The following is a 25,303-nucleotide window of genomic DNA, read 5'->3' as shown; positions in this document are numbered from 1 at the left end:
TCTGAGTGTGCATGGGTGTTTCCTAGTACTGGGTTGCAGCTGAAAGGGCATCCACTATGTAAAACATGCTGGATAAGTTGGCGGTTCATTCCGTTGTGGCGACCCCTGGTGAATAAAGGGACTAAGCCGAAGGAAAATGAAGGAATGAATAAAGCAGTACGTTTGTGTTTGTCATTTGTAAGTCAAGTGATTAAAAACAGAGATTTCGAGATTATGCCGTGACTGTTGCTCAGTGAAGTGATTGGTGGTCTTTGAAAGGTGAGTTGTTTTTCATTTATTTTAATATCCTGATTACACGACATAATAACACATCCATATCTCAGCAGGGTCCGTCATAGTTTTGGGTCCCCTTGAAACATTTCCGTTGTGTTACATGGATATTTGCAAGTGTTGTGACCAATTTGCAGCGCGTTTCTTCAGCTGTTTGTGTTGTGAGAATTTGCAACGTGTGCTGTCAAATTGATGAAGATCGTTTCTTAATTTGCTGGTGTTTTTTGTAATAGCATGTGCTTTCCTTTATTGCAGCGCGTTAAGCTCTCTCGGCCACCGTACAAATCCTTTTTAAAAAAAACAAAATTAACTCTGTTAAATGAACTCTAGTGACACTGAGAGCTGTAGTAAATACCCTTGGCTGATCTGACATCTCTGAATGTGTAGAAATGGCAGCGGGTACTTAATTGTGTACGAAAGCTTTTAGATTCCCCGTCAACAGCTAATGTGCAGAACAGGCCAATTGAAGCTTCATTTTCTTGATGTAGCATTACTGATGAGCGCTTGATGTAATATTGAAGCTTTTTACATTTTCATGACTGGTTTGTTCCATATTTATGTGAAAATGTTTGGGTTTTATTTTTTGTAATGAACAGCCTTTGTCCTTAATTTATAAACATGAACTCGGTGCATGCTGTGAGAAAATAGCGCCTTTCTAGGCTCATTAATACTGATTACCAAAGTACTTAGCTCCTGTGACTGATAAAACGGTATGATTTAACAAAGTTTAGACAGCGTGCTTTAAACAAAATAAAAGATTTTTTAAAGAAAGCCTCTAAAAGCTAAAACAAAATGTCTTTTTTTTTCATTCAGTCCATGTAATAACTTTAGAAGTACATCACGACTGATTTGTTTTTATGACGCATGCTTCAGTGCTTTCCTCATTCGTTTGATTTTAAGTTGCTTATTTTTTCTAGTGGAAGACATTAAACTTTAATTCTCAATTAATGATGCAGCTCTCTCATTGATCCTCTGGGGGGAAATACAGTTTGAACTAGGATAAAACATCCATTGAGGGCTGGTTGAAGCTATGCTAAACTGGCTGGGGTAATTTTATCTTCTGATTTATTTGCATGTATTAAAATATTATTCATGTCCGAAAGGAATACCAGTGCACTTTTTTATTGAAATTCACTGTCAACATCAAATTCAAAATATCCAACATAGCACTTGCTGTGTAGCTACAGTACATTATACATTATGAATGAACTCAAGACAGATAAAGAAATATTCTGTATTCAATACACATAAGCTCAATCAGCAGCCTTTGTGGGTATTGTTTGAGTTTTTCTCCCTTTCAACTTTAACAATTCTGATTGTTCTTGATTCCTGATTTTCATTCCAAAGTAGTAAAAAAAAAAAAAAAACAGATTTATATGTTTGATATATTTATTCTGTACCGGCCGATTACCATAAACAAATCAGAACTTGGCCATGTAAAAAGCAAGGACTTGTTTGAAAGGATAATTCTACCAAAATTGTAATTGCTCATACAGTGGTTAAAAATCTTTAGAAGTTTATATTTATTCTGTTGAAAAAAAAAACATATTTCGAAGAATGTTGGAAACTGGTAGTCAATGGCTACTGGTGTCCTCAATTCTTACAGTTTCGTTCAAGTGGAGGGTAAATAAATGATATCAGAATTTACATGTTTTGGCAACAAACAAATATATAAATAAATATTTATATATAAATTAGCAATAAATAAATAAATAAATAAATAAATTTCAGAGTGCCTGTACACAAATTTTCTAATCCCCAATTCTTAAAAATTCTAAAATAGAACTGGATCTTGATATCAAATCCTAACATAATGTTGATTACCAAATAATTGATTGGTTCATGTCCGTAGCGAGGGGTGGGGGGGATTCAGGAAGTTCAGAAGACCCACCCCTCATTGACAAAAGTCCAGAATTTGTCTCATACTTGAGCTTATTTGTTGTATTTTAACTGCTATGCCATTATAAATAGGAAACAATTGACAAGTATCTTTTATTTGAAATCTTGGACCTTATTCTTGAAAACATGACCGATAAAAAAGTGTGAAGCACTTTTACAAAAGAGGCTAGAAAAACTGTGAAACTCTAAATTATTATTATTATTATTCATTTATTTTCTTTTTGACTTAGTCCCTTTATTAATCAGAGGTTGCCACAGAGGAATGAACCGTCAACTCATCCAGCATATGTTTTACACAGCAGATGCCCATCCAGCCGCAACCCGGAAAATTATTATTGTTGTTGTTGTTCTTATTATTATGTTTTAACGTTCTATTATTCAAATGGCCAAGTTCTGATTGAAGAAAGATGAATGTGCTGGCCAGTTTGTTATTTGCCTCTTAAATAACAATAAGCTACAGTTTTTAATTTAAAACATTTGTCTAATGAAATATGATGTAATAAATTTATATTTTAAAAATAAATATTTGTCATTTTACTTTATTCTAAATATTTAGCAAATATTTTTGGTACATCAAAAAGTGTGGTTGTGATGACCACTATCCAACTTATCCAGCTACAAATAGCGCTTAAAATGTCACCTAAATTCAGTATTTAAATCTCATAATTATAAGAAATGAGGGGGAATTACTGTGAAAAAGTCCACTTTTTGAGACAAAAGAACCACCCCTTTCCCCAGACTGGCTACGGCCCTGTTATACTGTATCTGTTTTTACTTCAAGTGCTGTGAGAATTTAAAGTAATAAATGTGAAGTGGTTAACTTTATTCTTTGTTGTTTTAGATGCAAAATGTAAAATTGACAGTGACTTTACACAGTAAAGATTAGTTAGCATTGTTTTCTGCACAAAATATAGGGCTAATCATAATAAAGGGCTAGACCACACAAAGTTGAAAAGCGGCTGTTAATTTACCAATTTCAGGCAATCTAAGATGTAGATATCTTATTGTTTATAAGTAGAACACCAAAGTAGATGGATAAAAAAACATGAATGCAATAATCTTTTTTCATGGGGCTCCAGATGAGACAATTTCATTTGAAGCAAAAATGATCAGTCTGTTTATAAAAATTACCATTATTACCTTAAATCAACAACAGCAAATGGTTGTTTGCATTTTCATTAGAGACTGTAGGACTAGTTTGCAGGATCCAGCATAAGCACATGTACTGTACCACTTTGACAAATAATATAGCACACACACATCCCCTTTCTCTGTTTTAAGCAATCAGCATCAGACTCAATTACTAGAATTAATATTAATTTGACTGTATTTTTTTTACTCTAGCCAAAGTGTCTCTATCTATTCAGTTATATATAATGACCACAGTTTCAGCTAATAATCTAATTCAATGTTCTTCTGATACAAAATAAAATAAGATAAAATAAAACAACAAATAAGGTCATCTTTATCTTGCATAAGCTGATGCTGAGCACATTTTCTTTTGTAGTGAACTATAAACATGCATATTGTTTTCAGATGTAAGCTGCTATTGAAATAGTTAACATTGTATGATTTACAAATTGGTTTTGAATTTGAAAAGTTCAATATTATACCCTCAAAGATATCAACTGAGCTTAAGTGGTAATGAATACAGAACAGTCCTTTAAGGCAGCACAAGAACCATTCACAGTAAACTGTTGGTTTTCTGAGCTTTTAGGGATGTTGAATAATATATAGTTATTTATATAAAATGCAACAATCAAAGACTGTCTAAACATTCAAAACAGCAGAGAATATCCGAGCTAGGAAACAGAGGTAAGAGCAAGAACATAGTACTTAACATAAGCATATTTTTTAAAGAGCTTGTTAAGCGAAGCTGAGGAGCATAATCAAAGAGTCCTCTTCAAAGCTTCACACACAGTAGGAAATCACAGCTTTGCTCACATAAAGACACTGGGCTCTTCAGATATTAAAGTGTTACGCACAATAATTGGTAACAAATTTTCACAGGAGAATAGTCATCACAGCATTAAATTGAAACATGCTCAGAGGGTAATAGGAAACAAACAAACAATAATGTCGCTGAAATAAATAAAGGCTCATAAAAGAAGACATTATGTTGTAGAGGAACCCAAATAACCAATCAGAACAAGAGGATGCATCGGTACGAAAAACCCAGTTGAATCTACAACTTCAATTCACGCAGCGATTCCTTCAGTCAATGCAGAACCATGGTGATGTCGATCAAAGCTGCTGAAATCCTCCGGCTCACTTTGAGTGTTTTTTTTAATAAGGCTTCTGTAAGGCATCATTAGCCGTGCACTTTATTTTCATGGCTGATTCTGAAATGGCAGCGTTATAGTCATTGTGGCGTCCTGTGGCTGCGCGAGTGGGCGATTGACCATTTCGCTTTCATTTTGTCTGGCGTTCTCTTCATTCATTTGAGACACTTCAGTGGATCCCGCTTCGAATCCGGGGACAGTGTTGGCCACATTGACCACATGCACCTTATTCCGTCCCTTCTTGCTGAGGATGCAGCTGAAAACCTTCTTGAAGCCCTTGCGAAAGTGTTTGGACACCAGGGCGTAAACAATGGGGTTGAGGCAGGAGTTGGCGTAGGCCATGCAGTGGGACAGCAGCCTGAAGGCGTAGGTGGTCTGATTGAAGGGAAAGTCTCCGTAGAGGTAGCACAAAATCACTACGTGGTATGGCAGCCAGCAGATGCAAAAGAGCACCGTGACTATAATAATCATCTTGGTGACCTTGCGCTTGGCTCGTTTTGACTCTGACATGCCATCAAGCGGGTCGACTGCTGTCCAGAGGTACTTGATGGTGCGGGTGTAGGACAGGCTCACAATGAGCACAGGAATAACGTAGCCGAAAACAAAGGTGCATGTGTCCAGAACCTTACGGTTATGTTCTTCCCACCCAGGCACGCACACATTGCTGTTCTCGAAATCAATGAGGTCGTAGTAACTCAGATAAGGCCCAGCGAAAACCAGCGACATTCCCCAGATGACCACCATTGCTACTACAGCATTACATGGCGTTCTCAATTCTCGGGAGCGCAACGGGTAACGAATGGCAAGGTACCTGCAACAGAAGAAATGCACCATCAGTTGAGATTTCCGTAGCTTTTTAACACTGTAAGGGGCCGATCACACCAAACGCGCTTTTTGCGATGAGAGGCGCCTTTTTTGAATGATTTGCTAAAGGCCGCGAGCGTTTTGCGTGCTGCTTATGTGCTTCACATTTTAACCGCCTGCTGCGCATTGCCATTGCAAACTCTGCCAAAGTTGCCAAAAGTCAACTCTGAGTGGAAAAGTCACGTTATGTCAGTCGCACCTTTTTCATTCCCCAATCAAATGAAAGCAGAGCTTCGATTGAGGTGACAGAAGTGTTTGGCCCATTCCCAATTCTATTTTTGTACCCCTACCCCTTGGCACTTGAAACAGATTGTGAACGGGAAGTGCTTCAAAATGTACCCCTAAGAAATTGGACAGAACTACAACACAGCACTACAACCTGTTGACATAGTTAATTAAAGCCAACATGTCATTTTTTTTGAGTGTAGATACTGATATAAAACTCTAAAACTCAAAAGTCAAGTTGTAAAAGCATCACTGTTAAATGCAGTTTAATTCAAAATCATTCAATAAGCTAGCTCATACAATTTGATAGCATAAGCTTCATGTTTACGCTATTTAGTACATGTGATTTGTTAGTGTAACTTTGGCTGTTTCTCAATTTTAAAAGTGAAAAGAGCAACTGCATTCTCAGGAGGCGGGTATTATCAGGCTACCTTGAAAAAAATGAACCCAGGAGAATGCATGGTCAGGGAATGCTGTGATCTCAAATGTAAGCAGTGGTGCAAAACTACATAATGTCCAATAAATAAAACATTACACCCCAACATTTATTATTTAATTTGTATTTTTACATCTTTTTCGTCTCCATGTTTCTGTTGCTTGACTAATAATATAAAAATAAAACAACAAATGTTAACTTTCAACAGCTGTCACACATTCGTGAGCTTTCATTGGGAAGTTTAAAGCTTATAGGTATCCACCCACCCTGTCCTCTGGGTTTAATTCCCCCCGCAATCAATGCATGCTCGATATCATTAGCATGTACTTTCATCAACACAGATGCAACATAAAGGTCTGATCACATATAATGCACTTTTCAGCTCTGAAAATGCTAGATGTACCGCTTTTTTAGTTGAATTTAGAAAAGAGCAGTGCACTATGCTTTTTATGTTGCTAGGCAACCACTGATTCAGCTGTCTTGGTGCTTGATCAGTCAATGCAAATGATGTCAGGAGTTTTTTCAACCACAGAAATTCACTACTACAGTAAAAGTAAACCACAGCAGGCGGCAAAAATGCAAAACGTTCACTGCCAGTAGCAAACAATTTTAAAAAGGTGCCTCTCGCTTCAAAAAAATGAAATAAAGTGTTCTGATTTCTAACAGAAATGATGTCAGTACAGAAATAAACACTGCATTTATTTTTGTTATCTGATGTAAAGCATGCTGGAAACTAAAAATCTGTTGCAGTTAAGTTCAACTCAACCATTTATTTTAAAATTATAAGGTTCTATCTGACATTTTTTTGTCAAAATTGAGTTATTGACATATTCTTATTAAATGACAACTTATTTACATTATGGGATGTTTTTTTACAAGTTGTTTACAATTTAAGACTTTTATTTAAAAAAACAAATGTTACATACATACTGTTTGCCATATGGAATGCAAAAACTTTGAAGCTCAATATCTCGAAATCATTCAGAATGCAGATAGAACCTTATAATTCCAAGGTGATGATTTATTGCAGCCTGATCTCATGAGAAAACATAAGTATTTTACTTTATGTCAGTTTATTCGAATTCGTACGAGTTCAGTCGTACGAAATTGTACGATTTTAAAAAGGAGGCATGGGACCTAACCCCGCCCCTAAACCCAACCGTCATTGGGGGATGAGCAAATCATACTAAATTGTACAAATTAGATCGTACGAATTAGCCACTAAATCAAAAAGTTACGAATTGCCGTGAGTTTTTGTTGTTTATTAGGCTCACGCTGTTATGTAGCTGCACATTTAACGTATCTGTGTAAAACTGAATTAAAGCAACATAGATTTTAGTTTTTTCTGATGTAGTCACGTATTAAGTGTTTTATTTTTAATTCATGCATAAATAAAGCACAGAAAATGTTCATCAGAAGCTGAGTATGGCTTCCAGAAATCGAGTTTGACCCAAAACACAATATAATCAATATATCCAGTGTGTTTCTGTGCACAAGATGAATGTCGCCTTGCTGTTTTCTACCTTGAGGTGAGGTAATTGCCAGTGGGGATTCTCAGTCTCTGCTGGGCCCTGACCATTTTTCACAGAGCAGATTAACATGTTTTTTTTTTCCCAAAGGTAAACACTTTCAGTGTGGATGGAGGGCAGTAGGTCTGTTGTTCAGCCTGAGAGTAGCATTACACCGGGGCATACAGGTGGCCTTGCTACATTTTCATCATTATTTCGGCAAAAATGGCTGGCTGGTTCACCCATTCAGAAGTCTCCAGGTCAGTTCGCTGAGTCCCACTCATTGCTGGCACTTAAGTTCGACCTCAATGTTAAAATGGACCTAACATAACTTTAGCTAACACACCAGTAGGTGAGTGGGTGCTACTGAAGCTTAATTTTCACTTGTTTTATTGTAAAGGCTTGTATAACGTGCTGTTGGTTTTTTGAGTTGTTTTATTAATGAAGTGGGCGGTTGGCGTTAACTCCACTGACATTTATCCAGTTAAACTCCAACCTTTGCTGATGCAATTTGCAAGACTTCCTTCTGTTCAGACGATCCATTTATTTAAATAACAACCCTGGTCTCACCAATTACAATAATGTTAGATTCTCCTTGCTGTCATCCTAAACCCTATGGGGGAACACTGAAAATGTTGCATCAAGGTAAGCCATGAGGGTATTTTGACTAGAGTGAACTTTACTTGACAGGATTAATATAAGGTATACTCAACATTCTAGAGTTCTCCATAAAGGTCTTTCACTTTTATGCCCAGGAGTTTATGATGGTTATTAAAACTAGTACATATCATTCATTCATTTTTCTTCGGCTTAGTTCCTTTTTTATCATGGGTCGCCACTGCAGAATGAACCGCCAACTGTTTCATCATATGCGGATACCCTTATAGCTGCAACTTAGTTCTGGGAAACACCCATTAGTTTACCCAATTTACTCAATTTAGTTTACGCAATTCACTTATAGTACATGTCTTTGGATTTTTTGGACTCAAACCAGTGACCATCTTGCTGTAAGGCGAAAGTTATAACCACTGAGCCACTGTGCCGCCCTCTAATGCATATTAGTTTACTTCTAAATCTCAATGTGACAATAAGGGGTTTTATTTTATTTTTTTCTGTATTTTACTTGTTGCAAATGGTTTTTATATATAAATTAATTTGTTTTTTTTCACTATCCTAAATTCTACATTTAATGTAAAAATAAATAAATAAATAAATAAATAGTTATTAAAAAGTGAAATATTATTATATGAGTATGTGACCCTGGAACACAATGTGTCTTATGGAGCACAAGTTTATTTTCTTTTATTTTTTTATTTGGCAGTAGCAAATTGTATTGGTAAAAAAGTGTTGATTTTTTTTTTCTATCAAAAATCATAAAATATATATAAAAATATTAAGATATTTTGTAAATTTATTAACGCAAATATATCAAAGCTCATTTTTTGATTAGTGATGTATTGCTGAGCACTTAAATTAGACAAGTTTAAACAATTTTTTTAAACTCTCAGATATCAGATTTTGAACAAGTTTCAATCTTGACCTCAAAATATTAACATTTATGACTGGTTTTGTGGTCCTGGGTCATATATGAATAAATCTGATTTACTGCATACACCCCCTCAAACAAACAAAAGGCGTCGCGGTGACACAGTGTGTAGCACAATCGCCTCACACAAGAAGGTTGCTGGTTCGAGCCCCGGCTTGGTCAATTGGCATTTCTGTGTGGAGTTTGCATTTTCTTCCCGTGTTCACGTAGGTTTCCTTCGGGTGCTCCAATTTCCCTCACAAGTCCAAAGACATGTGGTATAGGTAAATTGGGTAAGCTAAATTGGCCATAGTGTATGTGTGTGACTGAGAGTGTCTGGGTGTTTCTCAGTTTACTGCGTAAAGCATACGCTGGATAAGTTGGTGGTTTGGAAATGAAAATCGAGTTGATGTCAGAACCCAATGTCAGGCCGACGTCAACATCCAAAATCCAACCAAATATCAACATCTAATCATGTTACACCATGACGCTGTGTGGAAGTTACCACTATGACATCTATCAGATGTTGGATTTTGGTCACTTTCCAACACAACCTAAAATCAACCAAATATCAACGTAATTAGACGTTGTTACTGGATGTCAAAATAAAGTTGTCTGTAGACGCTGGCTAGACATTGAATTTTGGTCACCTGGCATCATGACTTAAATCTAACCTAATATTAATGTTTTTTATGATGTATGCCTGCTGGGTTCTATGTTAAGCTGCTTTGACACAATCTACATTGTTAAAGCGCTATAAAAATTTAATTTAATTTAATTTAATTTAATTTAATTTAATTTAATTTAATTTAATTTAATTTAATTTAATTTAATTTAATTTAATTAAAATTTAGGAGCGAGGGGAGTCTAATTGAAACAATGACGATGTATAATCCGATGTAATGTATACATATACTGTTGTACATGATATTAGGTAAAAGTAAATGAACCACTAAGAGTATGTAAATAAACATGGCTATAGTAAATACCTACCTGTCCACAGACACCGCAGCCAGTGTGAAACTGCTAGCGTACATGGTGAGGTTGATGAAGAAGTGAACCACCTTGCACATGAAGGACCCGAAAACCCAACCCTCCAGGGAGTAGATGGTTGCTTGGAAAGGCACGCAGAAGATGATGAAGAAGAAATCGGCTACACTGAGGTTGAGGATGAACAGATTGGTGGTGTTGTACCCAACCTGCCCACTTCTGAGGAGCACAGCCAGGACCAGACTGTTCCCGATGGTCCCCAAGAGGAAGATGAGTGAGAAGACCACCGATACAATGACACTGGCTGGGTTGAGCTGGTAGCTCTCTGAGGCGTTCCAGTGTCCCATGGCTTTATTCAGGTCCTCGTGATCAGACATTTTCAGATATGAAGTTCCACAGCCCTATATATATATAAAAAAAATTCAAATTAAAAATCAGGAATTTGCTCATTTAAAAAACGTGAGGATTAAACGTAAAAGTCTACAATAGTAAATCTGCCCTGTCTTTCCCGGAATCTGAACTGCAGCATGATGTGATTTAAAAGCTCTTATGAAAGCTAGACCCGTGCCGAGAGCAAATATCAGGAGGATCACACTCGAGAAGCCATTTTGATGAACATGAAAAAAGAGACATTGTGATTATAAAAGATCAGGAAAGCTGGTGAAAGTAAAGAGGATCGAGGAATGAGTCAAGGCTAAAATCAATTCCAGAAAGCTATCATAACTTCTCTAAAGGCATGGACTTGTGTCATCAAGATACACTGAAAAAAATTATCAAACCATCCACAATCAACTTTGCACTGATATCTGATGATTACAAATTAAACTGAATCTCAACCAGGGTGCGTTTCCCAAACAACGACATAACTCTCGGCTGAACTATCATAGTACAATGCATCATTTAGGAAAAGAATGATGTAGTGATAAGTGTTTCCCAAAACTGTAGTTGCTCTGTTGCAGATCCGTCGTTTGAACCACGATATAATGTAAAACATCCATAATGAAGCTCTAAACGGGGTGGAGTAACAAATTCTTCAAAGAAAAAAAACATAATTTTTTGTGCAAATTATATAGTTTTATACACACACTCACTTAAAAAAATTCAATAGTAGTTGAATATATATACACACAGTTGGAGTCAGAATCATTAGCCCCCATGTTTATTTTTTTTTTCTCCAATTTCTGTTTAACGGAGAGATTTTTTCAACACATTTCTAAACATAATAGTTTTAATAACTCATCTCTTATAACTGACTTATTTTATTTTTGCCATGATGACAGTAAATAATATTTGACTAGATATTTTTCAGGACACTTCTATACAGCTTAAAGTGACATTTAAAGGCTTAACTAGGTTAATTGGGTTAACTAGGCAGGTTAGGGTAATTAGGCAAGTTATTGTATAACGATGGTTTGTTCTGTAGACTAAGAAAAATATTAAGAAGAAAAAATATTATCAGACATACTGTGAAAATTTCTTTGCTCTGTTAAACATCATTTGGGAAATATTTAAAAAAGAAAATAAAATTCAAAAGGGGGCTAATAATTCTGACTTCATCTGTATAGATAGATAGATAGATAGATAGATAGATAGATAGATAGATAGATAGATAGATAGATAGATAGATAGATAGATAGATAGATAGATAGATAGATAGATAGATAGATAGATAGATAGATAGATAGATAGATATCTTAATGTTAAGATTTTTTTTAAACATATGAACATTTATATGTATTTATGTATGTATTATATCACCTTTGATTCAAATTACAAAATTTTACTTTCATTTTTCTGAAAGTCTTATAACATCATCGTGGAGTTTTTCTTTTATTATTTCAGCAAATAAGATTGTAAAAAAATGATTTGTTTCACATTCACTGCACTCTAAGTTTTCCCAACTATGACGACTTCCACTACTGAGAAACCTTGAAATGTGAAAAGGGTCTATGGTTTATTTATTTTTAATAAATGGTTAAGTCTACTTTTACAATCTGACACATTCAAACCACTGCAGAAATCTTCTGATCAAAAAGCCCATGTCATACATAGATACATTTCTTAATAAATAACCTACTATAAATTAAAATCATTAACGTATGCTATATATTTTTTTGTTTTCACAAGCTGTGGGGAAGTTACATAAATTTTGCTTTTAGATAATAGGTCATCTATAGCTTTCACAGTGAGCCACAGCTGCAATCAAAATGGCATAAATGTTTTCAAAGTGCACTATGAAGGGAACGCAATTGCCAATATGAAGATCACTAAAACTGAACTGTAAAAATACTTTGAAAGCAAATTAAGAGAGATGACTTTAATGCTTTTTTTTTTTTAATCATTCCAAGTTTAAATGTTAGAATGGTATAAACTGTGAATAGAACACAACCAAGAACTATGTTTCAAACTAAAGCTCCAGAGGTGCAGTTGCAAGCATACAAGTTTGCGATGCAGTTAGCGAATGTTCGTTGGAACGATGGATTTGGGAAGTGCCAAATCAATGAACTTAAGCATCCTTTCCACTGCACATGACATTCAGACTGTTGGAATACGCCCCCTTGTGGCAGTCGCACAGAATTTTCAGTTTTGTCGCGCACCATGGGAGAGAAGCTGGGTACTCGCGGTGCCCAAAATAAAGGAGTGTAAAAGTAAGAGCTGTCCGTTCACCATGATTAAATGAATGAATGAATGAATACTAGAAACTCATAGACCCCTAAAAATTTTGGAGGGAATGTTGAGACAACATAAAAAAAAAATTATTGCTCATTTATGAATAGAAATGTTTTTATATATATATATATATAAACTTTTTTTCTGATAAAAAAAAAAATAACGTAGAAACTATTTGTCATCTCGCACGCATGGATCTGCTTGAACAACACTGGAATACATCACATCCGGTCGACCGGTTGCGTACGGTCTAGTCGCAGAAGTTAAAATATTTTAACAGATCCGCAGCTCAAATCGGATCTAAATTTTCTGCATACGAAGATGACCGTAACTCCACAGAGCTACCAAACTACTCTCCATTGGAAATGAATGACTTCCAGTCTGTTGCTTGTCGTTTGTCATGCGGAAAGGCGACTTTAGATGGCTAACGATGGTTTTCGGAAATGCACCCCAGATGCTCTTCATACACTGAAGAAAATGATTCATTGGATTTACAAATTTTTTTGTGGTTGCAAACAATTTATATGGGCTGAATTTAAACAAATTTAATCTAAATATAGCAATGTTCAACTTTGTTTGCTTAGATTTAGCTCATATAAATTGTTTGGAACCCCTAAAATATTTTGAGTAAATCCAATGAATCATTTTCTTCAGTGAATGAAGAGCATCTGGTTATCGAGATGAAAATGGATCAATTCAGTTTATAATCATCAGATATCAGTGCAAAGTTGTTTGTGGATGGTTTAATATTATATACTCTCAATAGAGGATCATGTTAATAATTTGTTAATGATCAAAACTGCAGTGAAAAGGAACGTAATTGCCTACCAGCGGTTAATCCCACAGTATGTCCCGAAAGGTGTTGCTCAGAAAGAGTCAGCATCGATTTCTCCACTTCAGATATTGATCAGGCTATGGGAACAGGGGAAAGAAATGATATAACTTCAGCTTTTACACCAACAAGCCCATATATGTGGCTATCTGGGGAATGGAAACATCTTCCCTGTAAAAAAAAATGCTTTATCGTACTGTAATATGCTTTTGATTGACTGATTCAATGAATTTTATTTGATCTAGTTGATCTCTTGGTGTACAGTATGTGATCAAGCCAAATCAGACTAGATTGCAAACAGCATTTATTCATTTAGGAAGCCAAATAAAAATGTTTCAGAAATAATACAAACTAGTATAAGACATAGGCGGACAATTAGTTAAACAAATACAATTAAATTAAAATGTCAATTATAACCAAACACTTTAGACTGTTCATCAGCCAATCATAATCAAGCACTTAAATAATTTATTTGACATTTGCAAGTAACAGCACTGGTGATTTTCTGTATTACTAAAATTATTTATGTTTCCATAATGGTTTAATTCACCAGTATGTGTGAGCACTTTAGTCATGGTATTATTTTATCCTTGAATATAAATATAATAATACCATATAAATATAATTAAAATAGCACCCACTTTGTAAGACATGGTTTAACTGCTATATACTTGCATCAGATGATAAATACAATGTCCTTACTCTATTCATAATGTGACTGAGGTGGAATATGTGTAGGGTTAGGGACATGTTTGTTGGTATGGGTAAGTTTAAAGGTGGGTTAAGGTATAATGGATGAGTCATTATAAATGTACTTTTAAAAGTAGTTACAGAAATTAATTACAGATGCAAATTAATAATTACATGCAGGTATTTAATCAAGTACAATGTAAAACGGCTATTTATACAATAAGTACATTGTAATTCAATTCAATTCAATTCACCTTTATTTGTATAGCGCTTATACAATGTAGATTGTGTCAAAGCAGCTTCACATAAAAGGTCACAGTAAATTGTAACAAACGACTAATTTCAGTGTAAATGTTAGTTTAGGCCACTGAATATAAAGTGGGACCAATAAATATTATATAAAATTATGTTATTCATACAATATGTTTTCAGATCTACTTTTAGAATAGAAATAATTTATAGAAATAAGCCATAGAAATAATTATGCACTTTAAAGTATTATCATTATTTATTATTATTATTATTTTTATTACTATATTATTGCTATTATTATTACTATCTGTAACGTGAAGTGGACGCTGACAACAGGGCTGTGGATCAAAACGCACAGGTTTATTTAGCAGGATGGTCAGGCAAGCAACAGTCAACACAGGAGCAAACAGATGTATATGGGCAATCCAGAGTTGTGGAAAATAACAGGCTGATGGTCAAAAGGCAGAAAGCAGACAGCATAAAATAAACAAAGCGAGGTTCAAAAATGGGAGGCAAGGCAAGGAAAATGCATTGTAATGCTCACAGTTCAGTATAACAAGACTCAGCCATGAGAGACTCAAAGTGAGCCGTATAAGTGTAGTGCAATCAGTCCATGAGCAGCATCAGCTGTGTGTGTTTGCAATCAGACAGGATCTAGGGCAGGTGCGTGTGTGTGTTGCATGATTGGATCTTGTAGTCCATATATCAGCAGATTTATAGTCCTATGTGATCTGTGATTACCGGCGATCTGCACAGGCTGGATCGCTGGTGATTCTACATTTCAAACTGAAAATTCTTAAAGTACATTGAAGAAATCCACTGTGTAATATTTTTTGTAGATATTATTATTATTATTATTATTATTATTATTATTATTATTATTATTATTATTATTATTATTATTTAGATACCCACTTATGTCATTTGCGTGACATGTCCTTAGCAGAGAAAAAAGTTTGTGTGTGTATGCACTGTAGGTGTGTGTGTTTGTGTGCATTTGTAGGGCTTAAATTGCAAACTATCAAGAAGGCTATACATATGTATTCTTATTTATTTATGTCCCTGCTAGACTTAACCTATGGGAATTTTCCAACCCAGGCTCATTTTGATTACGTACCCCTATATACATTTCTGAAGACCGCCAAATACGTCCCAGGAGGTTCCTTTTTGCTGTTTTTGTTGTCGCGAATCCACCAGAGGCCACTGTGTACGCTTTTTGATATCTCAAATTTTTCTTGCCCTTCGCGCCTGCTGTTCTAACGTAAATCCACCAGAGGCCGCTGTCGACTGACAAAATGACTGACCAACCAACCGACCAATCAGTCCACCCCCTTCCCTAAACCAAACCATTAATGTTTTCAAAAGCAAAAAAGAAAAAGAAAAACCTACGCGGCAGCCTGATTTATACCACGTTTTCAGATTTTACCACATTCTCATCCTGTTTTTTACTTGATGTTTTATTTTTGGCTGTCCTCACGGTCAACTCCTCTTTGTGTCTCAAATCATCAGATGTACGCCACTGGACAAACTGGTTACAGCAGAAAAGCCACACAGAGGTAAGCGGTCAGCTAGTAAACGTGAAAAGGAACGGCATCATACCACCCCATAACACTCGTTTTAAAGACGAAATGCAGCCATACATACTTCTGGCTACATAATTCGCGATCTCCAGAAATGTATATAGGGCTATGTTTTCAGAATGAGCCCATGTTGGAATTTTTCAAGCCCCTCTTCTTCCCCAGCACCACCTGTTTAGATCCAGCCTGATCTCACAAAAAAGTGGCTAATTCGTATAAATTCATATGATTTCTTTCATATAAAAAGCATACAACTTTTTAAATGAAAATAACCCAATCATAATTAGGAAATGATCAATTTGTACTGAAAGGCACAAATATCATTGTTCAGATTCATACAATTCAGACATTTAATAAAAAAGAATTGAATTGTCATTGTTTGTTTGTTTGTTTGTTTGTTTGTTTTTTGTTTGTTATGGCATCATGGTGGTGCAGTGGGGAGCACGATTGCCTCACAGCAAAAAGGTTGCTGGTTTGAACCCTGGCTGGGTTTTTTCTGTGTGCAGTTTGCATGTTCTCCCTATGTTTGTGTGGGTTTCCTCCAGGTGCTCTGATTTAGTCCAAAGACATGCACTACATAATAGGTGAATTGGATTAACTAAACTGTCTGTAGTGTATGTGTGTGAATGAGTGTGTAAGGGTGTTTCCCAGTGTTGGGTTGTGGCTGAAAGAGCATCCACTGTGTAAAACATAAGCTGGATAAGTTGGCGGTTCATTCCGCTGTGGTGACCCCAGATTAATAAAGGGACTAAGCCAAAAAGAAAATGAATGAATGAATGTTTGTTTGTTCTGCCTTATGCTGCATTTTAAACAGTAGCAATGTTTCAGTCAGCCATCATTCAAGAGGCAGCAGCATTAGAAATCTAGTCCCAAAGAGAAAGAATACATACATACATACATACATAAAAAAATTTTTATCAATGAAGGCTGTTTAAATTGATTCTGAGAGCCTGAACCTGAAATAGCTAAGAGCAGTTGTTAAGTGAGGACAAGGAGCTTTCAGGCAATAGGACTAGAGAAGGTAGAGCCGTGCTCCCTAATAAGGTGACAAAGTGCATTCTAAAAGTGCGACATAACCAGCTGACAAAAAAAAAAACAAACAAGCAGAATATATGTGACTAATCCACCTCATGCAGAAATGTGGACACTGTTCTATTATGCTGTAATTGGTTGTCAGACATTCATCATGCTGTAATTAAAACGCGGATCTTCAGTCCCTCTTCAAAAGCAGTTTCATTACATTTGCTGATTGTTTTGTTTGTGTAAGCTGTAAGATCAGGTGATATTGCCGTGATATTCTGTGTTTAGCAGGAGCAGAGCGTGACTCATTATTTAGCAAGACCTTTATGGTTGTAAATTGGGGTAAATGAACAGGAAGCCGTTCATGCTGAGAGGTAAAGCTCTCCTGGACACATTTGTCATAGTTATTTTCTCGCTTCTGCAATGCCTTTATAGATAACTGACATTAAAGAGGAAGTCAGAATGAAGAGGAGAGGAGGAAAAGGGAAACAAAGTCAGAGAGAGAGAGAGAGAGAAATAAAAAAAATAAAAAAAAACTTTAAAAAACTATAAGCGCTCTCAAAAGCAATTTGGTCGTCTAAACGATAGCTTTCTCTATTAAATCTGAAGAAAATAGTTAGAAAATTCAATTTATAATAATCATAGATCTTAGCAAAGCAATATAAAGATTAAAAAAGCCCTATAAAAATACAGTTGAGGTCAGAATTATTAGTCCCCCTTTAAATTATTTTATCTTTTTAAAATATTTCCCAAATCATGTATAACAGAGCAAGGAAATTTTCACAGTATGTCTGATAATATTTTTTCTTCTGGAGAAAGTCTTTTTTATTTTATTTCGGCCAAAATAAAAGCAGTTTTTAATTTTTTAAAAACCATTTTAAGGTCAAAATTATTAGCCCTTTTAAGCAATTTTTTTTCGATAGTCTACAGAAAAAAACATCATTATGCAATAACTTGCCTAATTACCCTAACCTGCGTAGTTAACCCAATTAACCTAGTTAAGCCTTTAAATGTCACTTTAGGCTGTATAGAAGAGTACTGAAAATATCTAGTAAAATATTATTTACTGTCATCATGGCAAAGATAAAATAAATCTGCTATTAGAAATGAGTTATTGAAACTATTATGTTTAGAAATGTGTTGAAAAAAAAATCTTCTCTTCGTTAAACAGAAATTAGGGAAAAAATAAACAGGGGGGCTAATAATTCTGACTTCAACTGTATAAACCTATCAGTATGACATGAAATTGTGAATTTGTTAGATTCCCTGCAAATAAAATGTTGCATTTTGTATTGATTCAAGGTGAAGTGATCTAGAAAGCTTCTTTAAGAGCCTCTCTGTTTTTTTCATAATGTTGAAGTGTTTTCAGAAATTACTTGAAAATTGCCAGCGCATTTAAAGAAATGTCTTTTATCTAAAGAGGAAGCCTTCACCTGGGAATTATTCTTTAGCCTTATTGATCCCACAGTGCTGACTCCAGTAGAAATAATTCCACAGATTAGTTTACTTATAGATTCATACCACAGCAAGTGTGTTGTTTCGCTTTCGGCATCTCCGCTAGAAAACAATCCCCTTTGTCAACACACCTGACTGTCTTTCATGAGAAGCCAGCTGACTAGCTGCCAGTGAATGTAAAATGAAGTGTCCTTCTAGAAGGGCTGTTAAACTGATCCCTTTGGTTACAGTCACAGAGTGCATCCGTTTGTCACTTGTTAAATGGCGCACCAAACTGCCTCAACATGTGCCTTTAACCAACCTTTCAGACTCATTTGCCATTTAAAATTAATTGAGTCGAACTTTCATGAACTCACGAGCCAAATCTCAGTACGTGAACTGCATGCCTGTGGGGTAAGATTTTAAAGTAGACCCGTTTTAACAAAGAAGACGACAGTTTTTAATGTTGTGAATGAAGCATGGCACATGTGGGATATAAAATAGACTAAATACAGCACATAGATGCATTGAAGAAGCAATTTAACCCACATACATTTAAATCACATCCTGCAGTGACAAGATTTATTCAGATGTATCACATCAAAACAAAACCCACGTCATCCAAGGTTATTACAGAGATAATACATATATTAAACAACAGTTGTCTTGAGAAATATTACTGTGTAATAACTATATATACCTCAAAACATCTGAATGTGTGATGAGAATGAGAATTTCAGTCAGTTGCTTTTACTTACTGGCTCATGAGATGATCCATGACTGTATTATAGTCATTATAAGATCAAGGAGCTTCTGGTCTCCAGAAAAGCTGGAACGGAACAGCACCTGAACAGCCTTCATCTCCTCTGTTTCGGCTTCTCTATTCCCTTGCATTCCTCCCTCACTCCCCCTCACATATGGAGACTCCTCCTCCACATCGTGGTAAAAGCTCACAGTTCACTGCAAGAGAGAGAGAGAGAGAGAGAGAGAGAGAGAGAGAGAGAGAGAGTGTGCAGTGTTTCTTTCTCTGAACACAGTCTCACAAAGATATTTTCATCTGTGTTACTTGTGCTGTTGCATCAATGCACGCACACACACACAAATCTAGATTATGAACCTGGTGAATTATTCAAAACAAGGCCTTGTGGTATTTACTTCTTGCATCACTTTTGCGCATGGTCATTTTTCTCACATAATTTAGAAATCCATTAGAATTTATTTCCCAAGAGATGGGAATTTAAATGCAATCCATTTGCAGTATTATTCAGTTGGATGCACACTTTGACCAAATCAATAACATCCTTTCATGTTATCATTGCTCATGCTGATACTGTATAACTTAAGGATGGCGTAAAATTCTAAACACGTTCATGGTGCTTGCACACTTTTGTTTTGTTTTCATAAAAATACCATCTGGTGCATTTTACACTGAAAAAAAAATATTCCTCAGGTCTAAAGAAAATTACATTCTTTAGCATTTAGAAGGTGTTTTATTGTATTCGAATCGACAACATTAGTCAAAAAGAAAAGATTAGGTGTAATGCGGAATGCCAGACAACTAGATTAAATGGAGCTGGAACAAATAAGAATGTGGTTAAGGTTTAGGTTTGAGGGGTGGTAAAGTGTTTTAGAAAAAGATTCATCTAAAGCTGATTTTAAAATGTGATGATTGCTTCATCATTTTCTGTGTGGGTTTAAATCTAAGGCCATGTTTACACTTATACGTTTTAGTTTTAAAACGCAGAAGTTTTGCTACGCTTACGCCTTCCGTCCACGCTACCCCAGAGTTGTTGAGCCCTGAAACACTGAAGAGGCAGTTTTTATTTGAAAACACAGCTGCTCCGTGTCAGTGTGGATGGGGGAAAACAGAGACACCTGAAAACGATCTGATTGGGGCTTTTTCCTCAACATTAAGTGTACATATTTCAGTCTTGTGCCCTTTCCTTAAGTTCAGACTTTGCAAGTTTGAAATGGAAAACAAAGTCCCGAGGACATGTCGGGTAAAAACAGTGTACTGTATAATGTCATTCACATCACCTTGGCTATGTTGTGTCACTTTCTTAATGATAAAATGAAAACATGATATAAGGAACTGCCTCTTTTTATTTTGATATTAACTTAACAGACACTAAAAATGTTGAGGCATCATGTAGGTACATATTTATATGACCATCATCTTTACTGTATACATATTTATAACAAAATGGAGCCTATAACATAACTGCCTCCTTTCATTTTCTTCAAAAAATATGAAACATACCATCTCTTTTGCTGAATATTACTTTTAATAATCAATTATGGCCTTTATAAAAGAATAACGTGCAATAAGTTTATACAATATAGCTTCTATATATATATACAACAGAATTATACAGACAGGACAAAAAACAGATAAATCTATTCTAAAAATAGAAGTAAATAGTGAATGCAAATATACAAATTGACAAGTGTATGTACAGGTATATTACTTTATACAATGTAATATGTGCAGCTGTTATGTGGAAATTGGCATGTAAAGTATATGTGTATAAAAATGGATAGTAATTGTGAAACAAACATCACTACTTAATATAATCAAGCGTTCGTTAGATGATTGCTTGAGGAAAGAAACTGTTTTTGTGTCGGGCTGTTCTGGTGCACAGTGCTCTGTAGTGTCGACCAGAAGGTAAAAGTCCAAAGAGGCAGTGTGCTGGGTTTGAGGGAGTCCAGAGTGATTTTGGCAGCCCATCTGTACAGTGGTTATTTTGCAAGGCAAGGCAAGTTTATTTATATAGCACATTTCATACACATTGGCAATTCAAAGTGCTTTACATAAACAGGAATAAAAGAAACAAGTATTAGAGAAATAAAAACAAACAATTTGATAAATTTGATAAATTGTTTGAGAAATGAGTAATGGAAGGGCAAATGTTCATTAATAATTCCAATTAGATTTTTACTCTCAATTGTGGTTTTGGACTCAAGGATTAATGTGAATAACAGGAGATAATAAATGCATTTGATGAATAGACTATGCCATTGCAGGGTACACTCATGTGACTAATCAGCTGTCTCCATCACATGCTTGCCTTCTTTACTGTTGGTTACTAGGATTCCAATACTACAGTCAGCCACTATTACAACTATGGAAACACACCGGATTTGCATATGGGATTTTTTTTCTTTCTTTTTTTGCGAACTTCCCGAAGATTTGCTTCACGCTGGGATGGAAACCTGGCTACTGTTGTCTTTATATCAGTCTGGTCTTTCTCCTCTATAGTTGCTGGCATCAACAAGGCATTTTCACAGAGATAACTGCTCCTCATTGGACATTTTCTCTTATTCTTACCATTCTTTGCAAACCCAAGAGATAGATGAGTAACACTTTATTTTAAGTCACAGTTTGATTTATATGTAACGTTAGTGTTGATTCTCAGTGTATGCGATAATGACATACCTACCAGATGCCATCTCTCTGCATTACCCGCGCTCCTGTTTGTTTACGGTGGGCGTGACCCGCAGTTGGTTTGGACAGAACTGGTTGGGGTGACTGAAGCTGCCCTAATCATTGGCTATAAAGCTTGTCACACAAAGAGGAGAGTCATACATTTGCACTGATATGGAGTTTCGCCTGAATGTATTTATATCGTAGCCTTTATATTGCCTTTACTATAAGAGACCAGCCCCCTCCCAATTGTTTTTACAGCTCTGCATGATTCATGTGATAGATATAACATTATTTGAGAATAAATATGGTGAATTTCACTGAAAGCTGACAAGTTTGCTCCCCTGTTTATGGTGGGCGTTGAGGCTGGGAAAGCGCCTTCTCGTGTGACGGCGCTAACGTTAACCTAGGTTGCGTGGTGTCATATAATGGCAGGTTTTTCAGCAACATCAGATGTTTCACAGGCTTATTAAATGGTATATTTGACATTCAATCTCAAACTGTTATAGGTTAAAATAGCCTCATAGGAAACCGCGACAGAGGCCGTTAATGACTATTTTTCATCCACAATTTGAGGCGAAATTATAATAAAGTTCGATTTTTGACAACTGCTAACTTCTTCTGCAATACTTCAAATCACTCTAAGACAACCCAGAACATAAAAACATTCATTTCTAAAAGGACTTACCATAAAACTTGCTCACCTCTAAAGGGGATAAAATAGCGCCTTCTCGCACCTTATCGCACATGCACAGTGTAAACGAATACTCGGGAGTCTATTTTAGGTCACAATTCATGCTATTAACTAATTCTATATCACCTTCCTATTATTAAAATATGAACTGTTTATTACTGTTTATAAAGTATAGATATTAATTAACATTCATAATCCAACCCAAAACCTAAACCTACACTCTAAATCCCAATAAGTAAAGGTAACTCAAACCATTTGAGGAAACCGATTGCAACAATTCATTTAGGTTTAAAAATGAGTCCTAATGAGTACTGTGAATTTAATCTATTTGAGTAAATGAAGCAATTTGAGCACAGTAAAACTCAATAAATGAAGAGAACTCAAACCAACTGAGTACCATAAAACACAATAGGTAAAGGCAACTCAAACCGTTTGAGGAAACCAATTGCTACAAACCATATGAGTACTGTGAGTACTGTGAACTTACTCAATTTAAGTTGAAGTAATGAGGCATTTAATTAACTCATTACCTTCAACATTGAGTTCAAATTTCTTTTCAAATAAGTGGAATTAACTTTCAGTAAATTTTGAGTTAACCACACTCATTTCATGTTATAAAGATGACTGTTGGAATTACAGTGTAACTACTACCTTACTAGCCATTAACAAGCAGCTACTTAGTAGTTCATTGAGGTAATAGTCTTACTTAATTGCTTGTAAATAACACAGATTGGGACTTAAAATAAATGCTTGGATGTGAAGTTCATCATTGTATGTTTGCAAAGTACTCAGACCAGCCTGTCTTGCATCCACAATCACCAAGTTCAAAGTGACTTGAATCATAGTTCTCTTCCATTCTGATTGAACTTCAGCAGTTCAATCTGACCACATCTACACGCCTCAATGCACAGAGTTGCTGCCAACTATTTGTGTTAATGTGCGGTTAATAAAGCGAACATTGAGTGCACAAATACACCCTGTATAATTGCTCAGACCATAAAATCTATGCTGTATCCTCTAAATGCTGTCTAAAATGTTCTTCTAAAATGAACATATTCCTCAAGCTCTTATGTGTAGGTTCAGTAATTTTACGTTTATTGCGATGAATAGATTCTTTTCACTGCATTTTGCGCTTCATATATAAGACCATTTCGACATTGCACATACAAGAGTAGCTCATGTGCACTTTACTGTAGATGATATTGCTTCCACCACATTCCCCATTTCTGTACTCAGATGAGGATTTTTTTTTTTTTTGGTCTACTTGGCGATGGAAAATGTAGGAAACTCATTTCAGCTGTACTGTAACTAAAGTCTGTCACTTTCCCTATAGATGTTCAAAAACCTCAAATCAGATGCAATCATGCAGCCACATCCAACTCAGTTAATGCTAGTTTTTGTTCTGTTGTGCACAATCAACAAATAAATGAGGCTGCAGTGCTGGACAATTACACACAGTTGATATACTTTTTATTTATTTGTTTTGGCTGAATATGCAGACAAATTTGTCTGTTGGTACTACAAACTTTTCTATCAAAATGGTACAAAAAAATGTTACATTTTTCTCAAACTGGGCTCAGTCTGAAAACGTAGCCCTATACACATTTCTGGAGATCTTGAATTATGTAGCCAGAAGAACATATAGCTGCATTTCATCTTTAAAACGAATGCTATGGGGCAGTATGAAGCTGTTTCTTTTCATGCTTACCAGCTGACTGCTTTCCTCCATATGTATGGCTTTCTTGCGGTTATCAGTTTGTTCATTAGCTTACAAAATCAAAAGCCAAAAAGTAAAATAAACACATAAATAAAAGGGTGAGAATGTGGTAAAATCTGAACATGTGGTAAAAATTCAGCCTGATCTCACAAAAAAAACGTAAGTATTTTATGTTTTGTCAGTTTAGTGGCTAATTCGTACGAAATTGTTCGATTTTAAAAAGGAGGCGTGGCACCTAACCTCACCTCTAAACCCAACCGTCATTGGGGGATGAGCAAATCGTACTAAATTGTACAAATTAGATCGTACGAATTCATACGAATTAGCCACTGAATCAAAAAGTTACGAATTGCCGTGAGATTGTGATGTAAAAATCAGGCAATCGATTTTCTTTATCTGGATTAAAACTGTCGGTTGGGTTTAGGGAAGTGGGTGGTTGCTGGTCCATTGATTGGGTTTGGTTTTGATTTGGTTTTGATCGGGTTTAGGGAAGAAGGAGGGTGGGTCAGTCGATCGGTCAGTAAGTCAGTTAGTCAACAGCGGCCTCTGGTGGATTTACGTGAGAACAGCAAGTGCGAATGGCACTCGCGAGAGAAATGTGAGATCTGAAAAAGCGTACACAGCGGCCTCTGGCAGATTTATGAAAACAAAAACTGCAAAAATGTTCCCTTCTTCATAGGTCAAAAAGCCACTATGCCTTACGTTAGAGTGAAATTTATTATTTTCTGTTCCTCAGGTTTGGACTGAAAAAGGGAAGCAAGCTTTTAGTCATGCCGCCCCCTCATCCTGGAATACTCTTCAGTCTGAGCTGAAAATGTCTGAACTCATCCTGATTGAATCATTTTGCTCTATCTTTTATAACAAACAACAACAGTCCATTCTCAATGTATGTGTTTTTAATATATTGTAATGTGGTAGGGCTGAATAACCAAACTGTATTTTTGTATTATTATAATTTTTTTTTCATAAGTCGTGTGCTGCAGACCTTTTAGTC

At 35.6% G+C, this 25,303-nt stretch overlaps 1 protein-coding gene across 1 annotated transcript; it reads right to left on the bottom strand.

Moving 5' to 3' along the window:
- Positions 1 to 3,681: 3,681 nt before the first annotated feature.
- On the bottom strand, positions 3,682 to 19,349 carry galr2b (galanin receptor 2b). Its single transcript, XM_056451706.1, has 4 exons — positions 19,233 to 19,349; positions 13,498 to 13,581; positions 10,003 to 10,400; positions 3,682 to 5,262 (listed from the first exon to the last, which is right to left on the bottom strand). Exons 3-4 carry the CDS (start codon positions 10,374 to 10,376, stop codon positions 4,500 to 4,502), a joined length of 1,137 nt encoding a protein of 378 aa, XP_056307681.1. The 5' UTR covers positions 10,377 to 10,400; positions 13,498 to 13,581; positions 19,233 to 19,349; the 3' UTR covers positions 3,682 to 4,499.
- Positions 19,350 to 25,303: the final 5,954 nt, after the last annotated feature.

Source organism: Danio aesculapii, chromosome 3 (assembly GCF_903798145.1).
Source record: "Danio aesculapii chromosome 3, fDanAes4.1, whole genome shotgun sequence".
Taxonomy (NCBI): Eukaryota; Metazoa; Chordata; class Actinopteri; order Cypriniformes; family Danionidae; genus Danio; species Danio aesculapii.
The sequence above is the reverse complement of the archived record's forward strand: the minus strand, read 5'-3'. Positions and strand labels throughout refer to the sequence as shown.

Excerpts from the sequence above, each read along its gene's own strand:
- galr2b (XM_056451706.1), bottom strand. The coding sequence starts at position 10,376 with ATGTCTGATCACGAGGACCTGAATAAAGCCATGGGACACTGGAACGCC. Across the intron at positions 5,263-10,002 it reads GCTGCGGTGTCTGTGGACAG|GTACCTTGCCATTCGTTACC; the intron begins GTAGGTATTTAC and ends CTTCTGTTGCAG.